Here is a 21,443-nt window from a genome sequence, read left to right as displayed (position 1 = left end):
TTTAACATGAGTACTACACTGAAACATCATCACATGTCCCATAAAATGAGATTTTTTTTTGCCTGTGGAAGCACAGGAAAAGTAAGATGTCAGTTTGTCCATTTGTCTCTCCAAGGGGAAATTGTGAGTCATTTATCTAAAATGTATTTTTATTTTCTGTTGTCATATATAGCAAGAATTTAAAGAATGATGATTTATTTCCTCAAATGGCATTTCCACCTATCAGTGACTGGACAAGGAAATCACTTTGATAGTGTCAGATATATTATCTAGAGATCCATAAACAATGTGAATCTTAGCACCTTATTGCACCTTAGCACTCAAGAATTAGGAGTGGTCTGGATGGAATGGGGACCATTCTGTATTTTTCTTTGTTTAATGGGTTACCATGGTCAAAGAATGCGTCACCTAGCCTAGACTACTAGTGGGAAACTTTTCTGTGCTTGCTTGGCTGGAATAGTTCTTAGAAAGAAGAAAAAGTTGGTCCATTGCTAAGACAATATTCAAAACCTTTCCAATATGATAGAACTTGCTATATATTGCATTCTGTTGACTCAGTCATTAGGAACCCATGGTTACCTCCACACTGAAATGAAGCATGAGAGTATGACTTTCATGTCACATTCATTGTTCATCAAAGATGATTCAAAAATTTCAAAGTTATATCTTCTGTTTTTAACCTAAGGGTCTATTGGGTAAATTTATCATCTATAATCATGGTGACAGTACTTCCTAAAGTGAAACACTGTAATAAATAGCCTTCTTCTCATAGTAGCACATTTCTCCCCAGGGTCAAGCTAATAGGAAAATAAAGAAACAGTTTAAGAACAGAGGTGTCAACATGTTGGCATTAACTACTTTATAGACTGTTGATGCATATTTGGTGATTGATAGATATTACTTCTACATTTTTGTAGCTGACCTTTCCTCTCCCCTAGATTGCTATCTCCATGAGGGTAGGGACTATGTGTAGTCAAAATTCTGTCAGCCTGAAAGCACCCAGCTCTGTACTTTTTACTCTGTGGGTATCAGTAAGTGTTCCCTGCTGTTGCTAGACAGAAATAGGAAGACAGGAGAGAATGTGATAAAAATACTATATGGAACTCAGAGTTATGTCTCCTCCTTTCAACTTGAATGCTTGTCTTATTCTATGTGAATAGGGGCAAGTGTGAAGCTTCTTCATGACTAGTAAGAATAGCAATGAAAACAATACAGTCCAGGTGATTTTAAAAAACGGTTTAGCCAACAGCTGTCCCTAGGATCCTTTTCTGAAGCAGTTTTGTTTTGTTATTGTTTTATTTAGCTATGTCAGCAGGAAGATGTTTACTTTACTCTAAACCATTAGTTATTCTTTTACTTTAATTGCATCCAAGTTCTACCCTTAGCAATATGCGGAGCTATAACAATTGGCATAGTGAAAGAATTCAAGAGCACAGTACATTATCATTAGTGTATCTCACAAACTAGAAAAGTGTTTCTAACAATAAGGGAAAACATCTACCCATATACTAGCCTATTCTAAATTAGAAGTGGAAGGTAAAATGCTGAGGAGAGTATGAGAGCTCCTGTTAGAGCTATGCTAAAGAGAAGGAAGGGAAACCCACAGGCAAAAATCTATGGGGAAGAACAAACTGGAGAATAGCTGGGGACTTCTTTATAATAGCAAACATCTGGGAAAACATGGGTGTCCCTTGTTGATTGCCGAATGGCTGAATATATTATGTGACATCCCAGACTCCCAAAATTTGAGAAACAGAAGGGATCTCATCGACCATCTAATCCAATCCATAAGCAAAAGGAATCCTCCTTATAAGAAAACAAAACAAAACTAATGAATTGTTCAGCTTCAATTTGAAGATGTTCAAAGAAGTGAAACCCACTACCTCTCAAGGGAGACTTTTCCATTTTAGATAGGTCATTTCATTTGGGAATATTCTTGATGTTTAACCTAAACTATCAACTTCCTAATTTTTAACCTCCTTGTCAACTTCCAGATATTGTTTCTGGTCTGGTTCTTTGCAGGAAAATGGAACAAGTTTAATCATTTCCCCCTGTGAAAGACCTTCAAATACATGAAGATAGTTTCATGTACCTCCTGAGTCTTCTCTTCTCCAGGCTAATCATCCCTAGTTTCTTCAATTGATCTGCATATGCTATGGAATCAATTACCCAAAACATTCTCACTATCCTTTTCTGGACACAGTTTATCAATGTCTTTCTTAAACCATGGTGCTTAGAACTGAACACAATACTCAAGATGAATGATGGTAGAGTACAATGAAACTGTTACCTTTGTATTGCTACTAGTTTTGCTTTTTCCTGCATTCCAAAATTATATAAACATTTATTTCTGAAAGTCACTTTGCCTTAACTCATATTAGGCTTGTAGTCCACTCAAAAGCCTAAATTTTATTAATAACAATGAGTATCCATGTATACCTCCCATAAAACGGAAGCAGATAGCAGAATGGATTAAAAACCAGATTCCTACAATATATTGTTTGCAAGAAACACAATTGAAGCACAGAGACACACAGAGTAAAGATAACGGTAGAGCAGAATAGAGTATGCTTTATCTGAAGCAAAAAAAAAACAAACCAAATAGAACAAACAAAAAAAAAGGAGCAACGATTTTGATTATCAGACAAAACAAAAGCAAAAATAAACCTAATTTTTTAAAATAGGCATAGAAAGATAAATTCTATTTAAAATAAATGTAGACAACATAAAATACGGGGGAGTCCACCTGCCAAGAGAGGAACTATAAAACACAATTAAAAAACACTTTTTACACAAATAAAGTCATATCTGAACAACTGGAAAAATATTAGTTGCTTATGGGCTGAGACAGTATAATAAGAATGACAATTCTACCTAAATTGATTTATTTATTCAGTGCCATACAATCAAGCCTCCCATTTTATGCCAGTAAAGTTTATTTTTCATGCTCAAGAACAACACTTTTCATTTATTCCATTGTTTCATCCTATTAGATTCAGTCCAATGCACTAGTTTATCAATATAAATTTGGCTAATATCCTTGTCATCCCATGATCGATACCTCTACCAGCTTTTTTTCTGATAAACATATTCTTTATGTCTTTATCGAAGTCATTGATAAAAATATTAAATAGCACAGAGCCATTATAGATTATTAAGACATGCTAATGGAGAACTCAGTACACACTGACATTGAACCAACCATTGCCCTCTTTGAGTCTGTACATAAATGACTAATTCTAAATCCATCTGACTAGATTATATAATCTAATCTTTCCATCTCCTCCAGAACAATACCAGGAAACAAATTTATCAAAAGCATTGCTATAAACTAGGTTGACTATATTCACAAGATTGTACTCATATATACAAGTTTAGCAATCCTGTCCAAAAAAAAGAAAATTAGGTTAATTGGCATGGCCTTCTTTCTAACAGTATTCCAGCTCTTTGTAATCACTTTTCTACATGTTCACCAAATACTTCTTTAATGGTTCATTCTAGTCTTTTCCCAGGAAACAAAGTCCACTTTAATGGCTTATAGTTTGCCAACTCCACCTCACTTTTTTTGAAAACCGTAACAATATTTGCCTTTCTTCACTCTCATGGTACCTCTCCTGTTTTTGTATGAACTTTTTTTTGTCTTTTTTTTTTTTTGGAGCAGGGTAAGGCAGGGCAATTGGTATTAAGTGATTTGCCCAAGGTCACACAGTGAGTAAGTGTTAAGCGTCTGTGATAGGATTTGAATTCAGGTTCCCTGACCCCAGGGACTGTGTTCTATTTATTCACTTTGCCACCTCTCTACCCCTTGTATGATCTTTCAAAGGCCAATAATAATAGCTGCAAGACTTTTGAGGAGCCAAGAATGTAGGTTATTTAATTGAGGTGGCCAGAATTCATCAAGGCACTTTGGCTTTTCCTTACTATTTCTTTTCCTATCTTTGATAGTAACTCATATTTATTCTGTCATTTCCAGTGTAAAGATCACTTTTACAGTATATGTCTCAAATATAGCAAAAGCGTAACTTTTAATTGTCCTTTGGTTCCTTCACCAGCTTCAGCTCCTTGAGTATTAGGATTCCTGTTATTATTTTTATAGGGCCATACCAAACTATCAAGGCTGTTAGAAGGCTCAGTGGAAGGAGTGTTAGGCCTGGAATCAGGAAATATGAGTTCAAATATGACCTTAGACACACACTAGCTGTGTGGCACTGGGCAAGTCATTTAACCTCTATTTTCCTTAATCCACTGAATAATAAAATAGCTAACCAATATCTTGACCAAGAAGACGCCATACAGGATCACAATGAGTTGGACACAACTAAAAATCAACAAACTATTATATTCAATACTGTTATGTGGCCTTGTTTTCTTCTTCTGTATAGATCTTTTTTTTCAAGTCTTAATTTTTTGGTAATTTTCTTGTGCATCTATATTGGTCTTTTCAGACAAATCATTCACTTCCTGCCCCTTGTAACTTTTTCTTAGTGTTTTCAGAATGATTTTCTAGAGTGTCTCTCATATCTTCTGCACTAATGTTCCCTAGAGTATTTTATTTCTACCTGTATTTCCTATGTATCCTTTGAAATCTGATTTCCTAAAATTTAGAATATCTGTCAGACTACATTCAGATTTCCTATCCTCTATGATAAACCCTAAGATAGAATGATCTTTTCCCCTCAAGATCTAGAACAAAATTTTCCTATATAGGATTCTTCCACTTTCTTTTTTTGTTTTAAAAATTTTTTTGTAGTTGATTTTTTATTAATTAGTTTACATAATTCATTTCCACAAGATTTTCAGTTACAAATTTTCTCCCCATTGTCCCACTACCCACCACCCCCAAACAGTGATCCCACTGAATGTCCCCTCCCCCAATCTTCTCTCTCCTATATCTTCTCCCATGCCCCCTCCAACTTTCCAGTAGGGCATGGTGGATCTCTATGGCCCAGTGCCTGTATATCTTATTTCCCAGTTCCATGTAAAATAATAATAATATATGTGTATACATATATATTTTTTTAAACATTTGATTTTAAACCTTTGACTTCCAGATTCTTTCCTTACCTCCCTCATCACCCACCCATACTGGGAAGATAAGCAATTCAATATAGGTTGTACATGTGTAGCTAATGCAAAACATTTCCATAGTGGATATATTGTCAAAGACATAAGACTTATATTTCCCTCCATCCCATCTCACCCCCAACTTGTTCTATTCTCTACTTTTATCCTGTCCCTTTTCAAAAGTGGATGCTTCCAACTTCATTCCACCCACCCCCCCCAGCCTTCCCTCCCTTTCATCATCCCCCCTCTCATCCCCTTCCTTCCAACTCTCCTGTAGGGTGAGATAACCTATTTAGTGTGTATGTCATTCCCTCCCTAAGCAAAATTCATTGAGAATAAGGTTGACATTCCCTTTTGCCTTCCTGTTCTTCCATTCCATTGTAACAGTTTTCCCTTGCTTCTTCTATATCAGATAATTTACGCCATTCTATCTCTCCACATCTCCTCTCATTATATTCCTGTCTCACCTCTTCATTTCATCTTTTAAGTATCATCCCTTCCTATTCAACTGATCATTTACCCTCTGTCTATGTATACCTGAACACATACATACATATACTCACATATGTATTCATACACCCATATACCCTCCTATATATATACATATACATATGCACACACACATTTCTATTCCCTTCAACTATTCTCATACTAAGAAAAGTTTCATAAGTTACAATTATTGTTTTTTCATGTAGGAATGTAATTATGATAAGTTCCCTATGATTTCTTTTTTCTCATGCTTCTCTTGCTTCTTGCATTTGAATGCAAATTTTCTATTCAACTCAAGTTTTTTCATCAAGAATGTTTGGAAGTCCTCTATTCCATTGAATAACCATAATTTCCCTTGTAGAATTATACCCAGTTTTGCTGAGTAGGTGATTCTTGGTTTTAATTCCAGCTCCTTTAAACTCTGGAATATCATATTCCAAGCCCTTTGATCCCTCAGTGTAGAATCTGCCAGATCTTGTATTATCCTTATTATGTTTCCACAATATTCAAATTGTTTCTTCCTGGCTGCTTGTAATATTTTCTCCTTGATCTGGGAACTCTGAACCTGGCTATAATATTCCTAGGAATTTTCTTTTGGGGATCTTTTTCAGGAGGTGATTGGTGGATTCTTTGAACTTCTATTTTGCCCTCTGGTTCTAAAACATCAGGGCAATTTTCCTTGAGAATTTCTTAGAGGATGATTTCCAAGTTTTTTTTTTTGATCATGGCTTTCAGGTAGTACAATAATTTTTAAATTATCTCTCCTGGATCTATTTTCCAGGTCAATGGTTTTTTCAATGAGATATTTCACATTGCCTTCTATTTTTTCATTTGTTTGGATCTGTTTAATAGTATCCTGATTTCCCATAAAGTCAGTAGCTTCCATTTGCTCCAATCTAATTCTGAAGGAATGATTCTCTTCAGTGAGCTTTTGAGATTCTTTTTTCCATCTGGCAAATTCGGCTTTTTAAGGCATTCTTCTCCTCATTGGCTTTTTGAGCCTCTTTTGCCATTTGAGTTAGTCTGTTTTTTAAGGTGTTATTTTCATCAGTCAGGTTGTTGACTCTCATTTTATAATTTTCTTGCATCATTCTCATTTCCCTTCCCAATTTTTCCTCCACTTCTCTTATTTTGTTTTCAAAGTCCTTCTTAAGATCCTCTGTGGTCTGTAAGCAGCTTATTCTTTTCTTGGAAGCTTCTGGTACAGGAGTTCTGACTATGTTGTCTTCCTCCTATTCCATGCCCTGATCCTTTTTGTCCCACAAAAAAGGAGTCCAAAGTAGGATTACTGTGCTTGCCTTGCTTCCCTTGTTTGCTCATGTTGCCACTCAATTACTTGGCTTCTGAGCTTTTTGCCACAGTAGAGCTCTTCTTCCAGAGGAAGGAGCTTTGTCCGAATCACTGGAGTTTTCTCAGCTGCTGGAGCTATTAGTTGGGTGCCTTCTCTGAAGCCTCCCCAGGCTCTGGAAAACTGGTCATGCACCCCAGGACATCCAAACTAGACCACAATCCAGATCCAAACAGGTTAAAGCAAGAGGGATTACACCTCAGACTGGTTACTTGGTTCCCGTACAATCTGCAGGCCAGGAGCTCTGAAGCAGTCATTTGGCGAAGGCTGCAAAGGCTGGACCTCACTCCTGAATTCCCAGGTCCTAAAGTCTACACTGCACTGACCTCCTACTTTGTCTTAGCATCTATGGGTTGATAATTATGCAAATTAACACAGCTGCTGGTGATCTGAAGTTCCTCCAGCCAGGGGCTGGTTGTAGCCACCCTGAGGCTAAATCCTTGGGCTGGGGGGCGGGGGGGCTGGGCTCAGCTCCCAGAGTGCTGTGCTGGCCCCTTTCTGCCAGCCTGCTGGGCTGTCCTCAGCAGGAGTTTAGCTTTTCTGTGTTGTTTTATGGATTCTGTAGCTCCAAAGTTTGTCTAGAGTCACGTTTTACATGAATTGGAGGAGGTGGAAGCAGGAGCCCCATGGAAGTTCTGTTTCCACTCTGCCATCTTGACTCTGCCCCTCTTCCACTTTCTTAAAGATGAAATTCCACAAAGGTAAGTAAAAATGTCATTAGATGTTCTGGTTTTGGCAGAGATATTCAGAAGATACCTGGGTAAATTAAGTTGTTGTCCTCCTCTCCCTTCCCCCTATCATTACTATATCATACCTGTGTGCCAGTCTTGTGATCTGATTCTAAAACTTCTCATCTATTTCTTCTTTATGACCAGGTGGTCGCTAATATGTTCAAATGGCAAAATCATTTCTGTTTCTCCCTCCTTTGATTTCTACCCAAATTCTCCCTATCATGTTTCTTCCTCATATGAATATATCTTCTTAACTTATGATGTTAATTCATGCCACCTTTTAATCTAACCTCTTTATTTGGAATAAGGTGTGCACACATGTGTATGTGTGTGCACATGTGTGTATGTGTATACACACATATATGTGTGTATGTATATATACACACTCACACATGTATGTGTATATGTAATTTTATTATAAAATACAAATATAAAACTTATATTGTACAAAATAGATCAGTAAGATTATCTCAATAGATCCAGAAAAAGCTTTTGACAAAATACAAAACCCATTCCTATTAAAAACATTAGAGAGCATAGGAATAAATGGAACCTTCCTTAAAATCATAAATAGCATCTACCTAAAACCTTCTGCAAGCATTAGATGTAAGGGGGATTAATTAGAAGCATTTCCAATAAGATTGGGGGTGAAACAAGGATGTCTATTATCACCACTGTTGTTCAATATTGTACTAGAAATGTTAGAAATCTAGCCAGTAAACCCAAAGGAAAAAAGGTAGCTTTTGGCCATCTAAACATACCTTCCCCTGGGCAGAGCACCCCCTGGAAAGGAAGAAGTGGACAGGACAGGACAGGACAGGACAGGACAGGAGCTATTGCTCACTCACAGGCTATGTTTGTCTTGTGTTCTCGAAGAGGACCATGATATCAGGGAGATGATGACATGACTTGCAGTTGGTTTGATTTGAGAGCCATGCAAGGTCATCAGCCTCACTTTCTCCTCTAGAGCCCTCTGGATCCAGTGGCCAGATATTCATCAAGAGGACTGGAGATAGCCAGGATGCAATGGGAGACCCTGGCCATTTTCAGGTTCTCACTTTGAGTGAGATAACACCAAAGACAAAGCCCTAAAGCCATAGATTGGTACCTGCCCTCACAGCACAGAGTGAATGCAAATACTAAATGGTAACTGTTTCTCTTTTGGCCAGGAACCCTGAGGGTCTTCCCCTTCCAGTTTGATTTTTTTAAGGGGCTATCCCTTGAGTAACTATTTAAAGAGGCATATTCACTAAATAGGCCTTCACTCAAAGTGAGAACCTGAAAATACCTTAGCTTAAAAGGGCCAGGGTCTCCCATTGCATCCTGGGATACCTCCAGTCATCTTGATGAATATATGGCCACTGGACCAAGATGGCTCTGGAGGAGAAAGTGAGGCTGGTGAACTTGCACAGCCCTCCTTTACTGAAATCAAAGCCAACTGCAAGTTATGTCATCATCTCCATGACATAATGGTTCTCTTCGAGAATGAAGGACAGACACAACAGAAATGTTAGCTTTAGCAGTAAGAGAAGAAAAAGAAATTGAATTAGGATAGGCAAAGAAGAAATTGAGTTACTACTCATTGCAGATGATGATAGAGAATCAAGTAAAAAACTACTTTAAATAATAAAAAAAACTTTAGCAAAGTTGCAGAACATAAAATAAACCCACATAAATCATTGGCATTTCTATATATTACTAACAAAACCTAACAACAAGAGATAGAAAGAGTTAAAAAGTTACTGCAGACATTAAAAATATTTGGGAGTCTACCTGCCAAAACAAACCTAGGAACTATGTGAACACAATTATAAAACACTTTTCATACAAATAAAGGCAGATCTAAATAATTGGAAAAACATCAGTTGCTTGTGGGTAGGCTGAGCTACTATAATAAAAATGACAATTCTACCTAAATTAATTCACTTATTCAGTGCCATACCAATCAAACTACCAAAAAGTTATTTTATAGAGCTAGAAAAAATAACAGTAAAATTCATTTGGAAGAACAAAAAACCCAGAATATCGGAGGAATTAATGAAAAGAAATGTTAGGGAAGGCAGCCTAGCCATACCAGATCTTAAATTGTATTATAAAGCAGCAATCATCAAAACTACTTGGTACTGGTTAAAGAATAGAGTGGTGGACCAGTGAAATAGGTTAGGTACACAAGACACAGTCGTCAATGATTATATTATAATCTACTGCTGGATAAACCAAAGACCCCAGCTTCTGGGATAAGAACTCATTATTTCACAAAAACTGCCAGGAAAAATGGAAAACAGTATGGCCTATGAATATAAAAATAAATCCTCAATTTATGCATTTGGAAAGTAAACATTCCATGAATATTACATTTTGAAATTAAAATATATTTTCTCAAGCTAGGTTTTACAAATATTTCTGCTATTTCAAAACATTCTTTAAAAAAATAAAAAATAAAGTAAAAATAACTAGGAAACCAAGTCTAAAGTACCAGTGTTAATTTAAAGATATTCAAAATAGCTTTCAAAAAGGCACAAATGTCTCCATTCTGTAGCAATGGCAGTCATGAGGGAAATGAAGGATGTGAGCTGGCTGGATTAGACAATCAGACTCTATATCTCTACTTTTTTTCAAATTGTGGTTGATATGACATTATCAACTCAGATCAGAATTTCATTAGAAAAGGAGCAATAGAGATGTGAGATTTCTCTTTCCCTTTAGATTCTCACAGAGCTAAAAAAAAAAAAAAGACCTAAAACAACGTGCTATACTCACGTCATCGCTTGATAAATAGACTCAATTCCATAACGCATTGCAAATTCATCTACTATTTCTTGGGATGCATCATCAAAGAAAACCTTCCAGGCTTCATCTCCTTTGACTTCTGGGATTTTCACTCCACCATTAAATTTAACTTCAGTCAAGTAATGGAACAGGTTCTAAAGATAAGAGGGTTTTGAATTGTTCAGGGATTCCTCAATGGAGGCAAGAACTATTTAAATATAACTCACAGTGAAATCCACTCATATTATCTTTGCTTCTAAAGGTTTCTTACCAAGTTCCTGGCTTCGAAGTCCTCTGGGGAAATAGCAAAAGTGTAGCACATTCTTAATCCACCCCTTCCTTTCCCTCAGAACCATCCCTGCTTTCAATTCTAACCATCTACATAGACCTACCTACTCAAAAGGTTTATTCAAAAAACATTTTTGATATCTATCTTCTCTGAAAGAAAAACATCTTTAGGAGAACAAGAAAGTTACTATAGGTGAAATTAGCTATTACTGAGTAATATTGACAAAGTATACACTTCTGCACTGCTGAGCAAAAGCTGATTCACTCACTGGTCTGGCTTCCTTGGGCTCCCGGTCAATTACTGAGCCTGGGGAAAAAATTTGGCCTTTATAACTATATTGATATAGAAGATGGTTATGTAAATACTGTACAGTGGTAGAAAAATAGTCCAGGCAAGGCTAAAGCTAAGGATTATGGACTTTTACTAATCATTCAATCAAGGACTCCACTATATTCCAGAATACTCAGGGGTTGTAGTGTAGACACAGGCTGTAAGTTGGAGACCACTATATGAAATCATGTTGTCTTCTGGTTCTGGGACCATCATGAAAGAATAGGAAATGAAATCTATGTAAGTGGTTCCATTTAGTACACCTTTTCCCTTCCTATATTTTGGTGCCAAAATTCCCTTTACATGCAAGTCAAAATACCTTTGGGAAGTTTAAAATAAATGATTCAAATTTTTGGAATAGAAAGGCACCATAGTTTAGATAGAAGTTCTCAGCTCTTGGTGGGAGGGGTAAGGGGAGATCTACGAATTTTTTTCAAAATAGATTTTTTGTAATTACATTTTAATATAATTGAGTACCTATGTGATCATATATATTTTGTTTTGGGCATTTAAAAACTTTATTCTGAGAAATGGTCCACAGATTTTACCAGACTGCCAAAGTGATCTATGACACACAAAAAAAGGTTAAGAACCCCTGGACCAGGAGGACAAGAGCAATGGATTTAGAGACAAGAAGATCTGGGTTCATATACCTCAGACATGTACAATCAGTGTAGCCTTTGGCAAATCATTTAATCTTTCTCTGAATGACAGTATCATCATGTGTAAAATGAAGATGACAACACTTCCCTATTAAGGTTGAGATAATATACATTAAATTAAATACCACTTTGCAAACCTTAAAGTACTATATAAATATGAGTTATTGTTATCATTGTTGTTGGTAGTGTTGTCATGTGTAGCAAGACTTGAAATCCAGGCTCCATTCCTAAGTAACTTTGTGAACTAAATCACTTAAATTCTGGGGAATGGCAAGAGATTATGAGTTTTGGACGAGCTGTTGTATTTCGAATCAGAGGAAGGATCTGGGTTAGAATCCTCCCTCTGCCATTTGCTACCTGGCTGATTTTAGGGAAGTCCTTTAATCTCTCTGGGCTCAAGGTCCTCACTTATAAAATGAGGTAGTTGGACGAGATGACCTCTAAGTTCTAAATCTATGATCTGCTGCGCCTCCCAAAGTTATTGTCAGAAACCAAAGACACAATTCTTTTAACTTTTTTTAAATGTCTAAGAAACCGTTAGCTGTACACCCATCTAGAGGTGCAAACATCTAGATAGGTGCCTCTGTTTATCCTTGCCCCTCACTATATTCACATGCCTACTTATGCTCTGATATGTTCAAAAATGGTTTATTCCATCTGTAGCTTTGCCGCTACCTGAAAAACACCTGGAAAAGGAGCCTCTGTATATACAAATGGACCTCCTTTGAGAGACCAGTAGAACTGGTGAATCTCTCTCACATGTAGTAGTCACTCCCCAATTAGGAGAAAAGAGTTGAGGTGAACATAAGAGCATAGTGTCTGGCATACAGAAGGTGCTTAATAAATGTTAGTTGATGGACTTAAACCCAATATTTATGAATTACTTCAGAATTTCAGAAGAGAAAAAAAGAACCTTAAAAGAATCTTTTCCAACAACTAGGTTCCAGGTGAGAGGCACTATTCTATTGTTAAATTGTGAGATAAGTCATTAATAAATTCATGAACATTTTATTATTTGAGCTCTATACAAGGTCTCCCAATGGACTTCTGAATTGCATCCAAACTATAAATTCTTTTTTTTTTTTTGCTTTTTTTTTGGAGGGGGAAAGGCAGGCAATTGTAGTTAAGTGACTTGCATCATACATAAGGTCATACACCTATTTAAGTGTTAAGTGTCTGAAGCCAGATTTGAACTAAAGTCCTCCTGATTCACTGTGCCACCTAGTGACCCCCAAACTATAAATTCTGAACTTCAAGGCCTTTCATCAACTGGTTCCCCTCCCACCTAAAATTAGCTATACCATTGTTACTTTCTTCATTCAAAATACTACTCAAGATTCACGACTTCCATGAAGTTTTCTGAATCTATCAGTATGTTTTAATATTTTTCAGTTCCATCATTAATTTCGTGAGAAATTACATAGTGAATAGAGGGCCAACCATGTAGTCAGGAAGATTTGGTTCTCTCTCTGCCACTGACCTTTGTGTCACTGTGAGCAAATTGCTAGTGTTTTAGATCTTCCTAGTGTTCCAGGAATGTTTTCAACATCATAAATGACAGAAGAGTTGCTGATATGCATTGGTGGAGGAATTTCCACATCAGCAGTTCTATATACCCCATAAATTTCAGGCTTTCTACAATCCCTTCCCTTACCTAAAAGATTAAAAAAATTGATTCATTAATAGTTGTCTCTTGTATTAGTTAAATTTCCCTTATTATGCTACAAGCTCTCTAAAAAAGTCTATTCCTAATCTTTCATTTATTCATGCATCTAGGATTTATTGAGCACCTACTATGTGGCAGTCACTACACTAGGCACAAGCAGTAGAGATACAAAAGAGCAATGTTGTTGCCATCAAAGAGCTTATATTATGTTGGTAGAAATAATTCATTGTGCAAGTAAATAAGTAATTTGGGGAAGTGAAGGGCACTTAGGCCTGGATTGACCATGAAAGCTAGGACTAGGCTAATTCTTTCTTTATGGTTCCTAATAGCATTACCTATTACTGTATTCTACACAATGTAGATGTTTAATAAACACAATTGCCTGAAGGTTCACATATTATATCCCATAAAATTAGATTTATCTAAACTTTATTATCATTATTATTTGATTTACTTACCTCATGCAAACATGTGTACTGTATATGATATGGTGCAACCTTCTCCTCTCCTTTTATTTCAACATTAATTTTCAACCTAATGGCACCAGATACAGCTGATTTATCTGTCCGTTTCTCTGATGAAAGGAAAAGAAATTGGTTAGTCATTTACTACAGTACTATAATTCTATGTCACAAGAGCTCATAAGCTCAAAGCAAGCAACAGATATTAAAAGTGAATATTTCTAACTCCATCAGACATGTCCTTTGAGTAATCATGATTCACATAAGTCAGATTCTAAGGTGAAATCCCTTGGTTTCTGTGTATTGTAGTAGCACATTCTCTAAGAGCCCCTTCAATTTCTAAATGCTTCCAAAAATTGATATATTTGGTTTTTACGTTACCTTCATTTTCAAATATATACCTCTCCTTTCTCTACCCAGAAAGCTATACCTTGTAACAAAGAATAAAAAAAAAGAAAGGGAAAAAGAGATTCATCTAAATTAACCAACATATCAACTGAGTATGACAGTGCCTGCATATTTCTATACCCATAGTCCCCCAAAGATAAAATACTTTTTCAATTCAGGTCATGTTCTACATTTACTCAGAGAGACTCATCATGCGGGACAGGCAAACAGGTAATTTTTTTTATCTACACAATTGATGAATATCACCTACTAGAGTGTGGAGACGTCACCACAGGTATTCATCACTAATGAAATCACAGATCCTTTAGCCACTGAAGTAATGCTATCATTAATACAAGTTTGCTTACATTTATTTAACAATACCAAGCATTTCTACAGATATACGTATATTTATCATGTTTAGGATTCTTGACAAAGGTGATAATTTGAATAGTAAGGGAAGCCATCCGTACTAATGGGACCAAAGAAGGTAAGGTTGTTAATGTTTATGGAAGAAACAGATGCTTCATTTTGCTCTAAAGCTTCAACAAATAAAATGAATTACTGGGACTCTCTCTCTTTTTCTCTCTCCTCTCAGCCCCTGTTTGATGGTGGTTGGAAGACAGGTACTTAAAAAGAAGTTTTTAGAATTGAAGTTCAAATGAGAGGCAGAGGGGAGATTTAAAAAAAAAGCAAAGAGAATGGATAATACACATAGTTAATAATTGTCCACCAATAATTGAACTTCCACAGCATCTTTGTCAGGGAGCAGGATTTTATTCAAATACACAGCCTGGGCTTACAAAGAAGAGAACCAAGCTAAAACTATAATATTCTGCAATGTTCAGTTCAATCAAACAAATGATCAATTACATTAACAGATTTAAAAGTGAAAGGGACATAGCAGTCATCCAGATTAAACCCTGTATTTTACACATGAAGAAACAGAGTTTCAGAGAGGTTAAACTAATTTGCTAGAAGTCACATAGCTACTAGGTTGGCAGAGAAGAGACTGGAACTTAGGTTCTCAGATTCTAGACTCAGCATTCCTTCTACTATAACATAACACCTCCAGCAATTGCCTTTGGTTTTTTAAAGTGAATTAACTGAAGTGACCACTTTTACACTTCCCTCTCTCCTCCCTTCTCTCTCACTCCCCCTCTCCCCCATACACACATACTCAACTTCATCTCTCTGAATTTGAATTCTAGTAGCATAGGTAAAAGGAGGTATTCAAGCAAAATAATGATAGCTTTACTAAAAATTAGAAATATGACCAAAAAATGGGAAATGACAAAGAGTCAATGGTAGGATGTTTTCTTCACTGTCTTTCTCCATCTATGCCTAAACCTAAACATATTTCCTGCTATATATCCCAATTGGAGTGAATTATGAATTCCCTGAAGTGATTGTGCACATTATGATTAACAGTATTTGAAGTTATAATTATGTAAAATGTGGTAATGATTCCAGAAATAGAAACATATAGTGCAGATTTGAAAAACATGACCAGTTCAGGTGGAGTTATTATTGGCACTAACTGGGACCTTCTATAGTAATGAGAAGTATTGTGGTATAGTGAAGGGAGAAGTGGCTTAGAAATCAAATCCAGCCTTGTTAAATACTGAATGACCCTCAGCAATTTGCTTAACTTTCAGTGCCCTAAACAATCCTCTAAGACTATAAGCAGCCAAGAAGTTCTAGAATTCATAAGTGGAGGGAGTCCCCAATCATCTATCTTGAGATTCTGCAAAATTCTTTACACCTATTTTTATTACCCTGAATTTTAAAAAGGGAGCTACATTTCACTGGCCCTTCCCTTTAGGTGTGTCAATAGCATAAAAGATCTCCATCGCTGAAAAGAAAACTTTTTATTTTATTTTTTCTCCAACCTGGGTCTGAAGTTTCTTCTGGGAATTTTGAAGCAAAAAAAAAAAAAATCAAACAACTTGAGATATATTTAGTCACTAGATTCTCCTCTCAGAGCCTCAGGGTTGTTTTCACAATTCTTTGGTTTCAATCATCATCATTCCATTCTCCTTTCTACCCATCCCACCTTCCATCTTTTACAGAAGTAAATTCTGGTTTTGGAAGTATTGTTTTTTATTTGTTTATTTTCCTGTATTTTTAGAACTTCTATTCAGTATAGTGGCATGGATGCTGAATTAAAAGAGAAGGATACAGATTAAGAATAAAGTATTTGTGGGGCATCTAGGTGGTGAAATGAATAGAGCACCAGCTCTGGAGTCAGAAGGACCTGCCTTCAAATCTGATCTCAGACACTTAATTAACACTTACTAGCTGTGTGACTTTGGGCAAGTCACTTAACACCAATTTCCCTTCCTTCCCTCCTCCAAAAAAAAGACAGAATAAAAAAGGTTAAAGTATTGGGGTGGCTAGGTGGTGCAGTGAATAGAGCACCAGACCTGGAGTCAGGAGGACCTGAGTTCAAATCCAATCTCAGACACTTAACACAAAACTAGCTGTGTGACCTTGGGCAAGTCACTTAACACCAATTGCCCTACCTTCCCCCTCCAAAAAGACAAAAAAGAAAAAAGAATAAGGTATTTGTGTGGATTCAGTGTTCCAAGGAATTCTATCTATTGTATTAATGTTATAATAACAATAGTAATATTATTGATAAGTAGCATTTATAACACTTTTAGGTTTTCAAAGCACTTTATAAATATTACTCACATTATCCTTATGACACATCCTATTAAGTAAGCACATGGAAGAAACTGAGGCAGAGGTTTAGTGAGTCACACATCAAATAAGTGTCAGAGCCTGGATTTGAACTCAGATCTTCCAACATTCAGCCCTCTATTCACTGTGCCATCTATTAAAAAATACTTTCTTTTTGAAAAGAAATAACTCTTAAGAACATCAAGAAAGAAGAGTAAGAAGGTATATCAGTGAAAAAAACAAAAGCTTCCTCTGCTGTGATATTTTGCATTATCCAGTTATAAAAGCAAACTCTAGTTATGAGAGTCTATTGTTATGAAAAAAAAATTCAGGTTCTTCAGCAAAGGTCTACATACCTGTACTTTATTCTACATGAAAGTAATTAATCAAAATACCAAGTTGAAGAAGTCCCCATTGTAAATTATAGAAATACTGAAATTCATTTAAACACAATCAAGCAGTTTTGCCATATAGAAAAATATTCTAAGTACAGTTCAATCTCAGTGACTCAGATTTCAGTAATTCCAAATGATTGGACATAGTTTGAGCTGAAATTTTCTATTGTTTAGCAAACCAGGCTTCAAAGCACAGAGCAAATTATTAGTATTTTTTTTTGTTAGGAGACAAGGGGCATTCTATCATCTGAGAAAAGGAAAAACAATCTTGTCAAGTAACCATTGGAATTTTGAAAGAATATATTTACATATAAAGAAATATTTTAAAGTATTTTTAAAACTATTCTTTTTAAAACTTATTCTTTAAACTAGGTACCTGGAAGATTTTTGCTAGGTAACTTAGTTCAAACCTAATTTGAACTATGCCATGTGCTTAAAACTTATAAAATAACCTTCTTTCTAATATAGAAGACTCTCATTCATTCCAATGGCTTTCCTTTAAATTTGTCAAGTGTGAAATTATTGCCAGCATGAAATTTTTCAAGAAGAAAAAGCATTCTTTCATCTGCCACAACTGTATTTATAGACTAATAAGTGTACTTTAAGACATTGTTATTTCTTATTGGATAATGATTCACTGAGGACTAAGAGAGAGCAGTATAATTAAAATAAACAAATGCTTTGGCTAAATAAAAGCTTCTAGGATCAGTTCTTTAAAAGGAGCTCTGGTGAAAGAGATGTCCTTTAACTGATGTGTGGGGCAATAAACCAGCTTTTTGCATAGACACCACCACTCAGTTTTGCCAGAGGTCAAAGGCACATCCTGGGTATATAATTTAGATTTTTATTTCCTTAATTTTTGCTTAACAGGTGACCTAATTTTTCTTCAGGGGTGGGGGAGTGTGATGGACCTTCTAAGGACCTCTTTCTAAGGAATATCCACTACCAATACAAATAGGTATATAGTCTGATATTGTAGAGAACTGTTCTAAAAGTTAGAGAGAACGACATAAATCCTGCCTCTGAAACATCAGTTTTGTGACTCTGGGCAAGATGCTTGACTTGTCAGGGTCCCAGGTATCTCACTAAGGTAATAAATTACAAGGGCAGCTAGGTGGCACACTGAATAGAGCATTGGCCCTGCAGTCAGAAGGACCTGAGTTTAAATTCAGCCTCAGACACTTAACACTTACTAGCCCTGTGACTTTGGGCAAGTCACTTAACCCCAATTGCCCTCACTTCCCCTCTCCAAAAAAGCAAAACAAAACAAAACAAAGTAAGATGATAAATTACAGAGAAACTAAAAATACTATAAGTAAAAACATCAGCTGACATCATCATCATAAGAAGAATTTTTATAGGGATTTAAGGTTTCAAAGCTCTTTACAGAGATAATCTTGTTTTACTTTATGATAACTCTGGGAAGTTATCATAAATGAGGAAACAGACAGGTTAAGTGACTTGCCTATGGTCACAGCTAGTGAGTTCAATGTTGAATTCAGGTCTTTCTGACTCCATTCCCATCACTCTATCCATTTGGACCACTTGCAAGTTTTGCAAAGTACTTTATATGATTGATTTCATTAAAGTCTCACAATAACCCTAAGAAGTAGATACTACAGTTATTTTTATCCCCATTTTACAGATAACAAAACTGTGACTCATGGATGTTAACTGACTTTCCAAAGGCTACAAAGCTTTTAAAGATCAGTGGCAAGATCCATGTCCATCACTCTGAATTCACATATACAATTCTTCCTTCCACAAGAACTTTCCTCTTAGATGTCTTTATCATTAGTTGAGTATATTAGATCTCTTTATGATGCCCAAAGTACAGTTATCATCAAACATTCAAAATTTTATGTCCTGATATATAAGTAAAAATAAGGATCCAAAATACATTTTTTTAAAAGTGTTGCCAAGTTCCATTTAGGGAATTCACAATCAAGTCCCAAACTGCAAAAACACATTTGTTGAATATTTGTTTTCCTGGAATTTGGCACACATCTTTGCCAATGCATTTTAGTTCTTGGAGTTTTAAATGATAGAATTATTTTAAACTTGTCCTGAGATACAGTTTGGTGTAGAGAATTGAGTGTCAGTTTTAGAATCTGCAAGACTAGTTTTTGACAAAAACTATCATCTTCTGTAGAAAACCTTTCCTGGACTCCCACAGCTACTAAATTTTGTATGTACCCAATTTGTATACATGTCTCTCCAAGTATAATGTCAGCCCCTTGAGAACGGGTATTATTTTGAATTTCTTTGTATCCTTGTTGGTTAGCATAGTGCTTGGCGCATAGAAAGTACTTATGTATGTTTGTTGATTGATACTAGTGGTGTGATGAAAGGCAAATCTCTTAACTACTCAGGGACTTAGGTACCTAATACTTTAAACTACAGATTTATATAATTGAAAAAAATGTCTGTGGGGGTGGCTAGGTGGTGCAGTGAGCAAAGTGCTGGCCCTGGAGTCAGGGGGACCCGAGTTTGGTTCTGGACTCAGACACATAATACCCACACAAAAAACTAGCTGTGCAACCTTGGACAAGTTAACTTAACCCCAATTGCCCTCCAAAAGGAAAAAAAAAAAAAAAAGAAAAATTTCTGCACAAGAGGTTCCTTATGTCAATGAAATCACAGATCCTAGAACAATATCAATGGTTTTTATTACATATCACATGTAAAGCTTTCGTTGAGTTATAACCACATTTCTTGTGCATTCAGGGGAAGTAACCATCTTTACTTTCCAGTTAAATTACATTGCTTTGTCCCAAAGCTTAATCTACAACTCAAAATCCAAGGGCAGTTAACATTAGGAGACATCACATAGTTATACACCTGTGGACATTTTGGTACATGACTCAAATTACGGGGTGTTAAGTGATTCATTTATGAAACTCATAAACATAGTTACCTAGGTTGTACCAGACATCCATCTCTCCACTCAGTGTCCTTACTTCAACAATCGTTTGTCCCAAAAAATCATCTGATTCCTTTTTGAAATGTTGCTTGACTCTTGATTTAATGTCATCATCTTCATCCCACACTCTGACTTTGATTCGATCGGTAGAGTTATGGCATTCACTAAAAATAAATACGTAAGTTAACAACCATTTGTTATAATCTCAAAAGGAATCCTGGGGCAAAACGTATTTTACATCTATCTGATTCTTGAAGAAGTAGTGAGTAGCATAATCTATGGGGTTTTGAACTAGGTTGATCCCATTCATGGGAATATGAAGATGGCCAGCAAATCACAATCATATATATTACGCTCTAAAAACTCAGCGCTGCACTAAGACTTTTGGGACACACTGTATTAGTACCATCATTTTCAAAAAACTAAATAGGGCTTTTGACTTGGAGAAGCATCTTCTAACTTTACCTCCATGACATCACCTTTTATTGTTGAAGCACATATACTCAAATGGAGTTTGAGAAACTTTCCCTTAGGCAGCTAGGTGGCACAGTGGATAAATTGCTATACTTGGAATTGGGAAGTTCTGTTCTTGGGTTCTGCCTCAGACACTTACTGGTGTATAACTCTAAACAAGCTCATTAAAGCTCTCTGTGCCTCAGTATCCTCATCTGTAAAATGAATGTGATAGCAGTATCCACCTCATAGAGTCATTGTAAAAATCAAATGAGATAATGTATAAATTATATTTAAAATATATACATATGTGTGTGCATAACGAGATAATGTGTAAAATACATTGCAAACCTCAAAGTTCTATATGGTTAACTATTATGATAGCTATTATTGGTGTATTTCAGTTCATGCCTTTTAAAAAAAATCATAGAGGATGTATTAAGCTATCAGCCATCAAAGGCCTAATCTAATTTCTGCCTCACTGGGGCCCAGAAGTGACTCTGTATTTCTGAAAAATGCTTGAGCAGATCCTAAAAGGTTTAAAAAGCTGCAAGTGAGGCCTGGTAAATCTCAGTCAGTCAAGCACTTATGAAGCATTTGCTATGTTCTAGGAACTGTGCCATGTGCTAGGGATAAAATGGAAGACCAAAAAAGTCCCTGATCTCAAGAAACTCACATTCAAATGAGTGAGCTACTTTGTAAAAAAGCTAGGTACAGACAAAAATATCTGTCTTTCTGTCTATCATCTATCTATCTATCTATCTATCTATCTATCTATCTATCTATCTATC

At 36.0% G+C, this 21,443-nt stretch overlaps 1 protein-coding gene across 1 annotated transcript in view; it reads right to left on the bottom strand.

The window, feature by feature from the left end:
- Positions 1–21,443, bottom strand: part of LOC138169643 (protein unc-13 homolog C) — a 487,553-nt gene that overhangs the window by 388,612 nt on the left and 77,498 nt on the right. The window contains exons 5-7 of the mRNA XM_069099296.1: positions 20,194–20,363; positions 13,807–13,922; positions 10,393–10,556 (exon numbers count right to left, since the gene is read on the bottom strand). Coding sequence (XP_068955397.1) covers positions 10,393–10,556; positions 13,807–13,922; positions 20,194–20,363 — 450 coding nt within the window. The remainder of the gene's footprint in view (positions 1–10,392; positions 10,557–13,806; positions 13,923–20,193; positions 20,364–21,443) is intronic.

Source organism: Petaurus breviceps, unplaced genomic scaffold (assembly GCF_028583685.1).
Source record: "Petaurus breviceps papuanus isolate PSGF00001 unplaced genomic scaffold, PetGlider_PUasm1.0 37, whole genome shotgun sequence".
NCBI classification, from domain to species: domain Eukaryota; kingdom Metazoa; phylum Chordata; class Mammalia; order Diprotodontia; family Petauridae; genus Petaurus; species Petaurus breviceps.
Note: the sequence above shows the minus strand (reverse complement) of the source record. Positions and strands in the feature narration are given on the sequence as shown.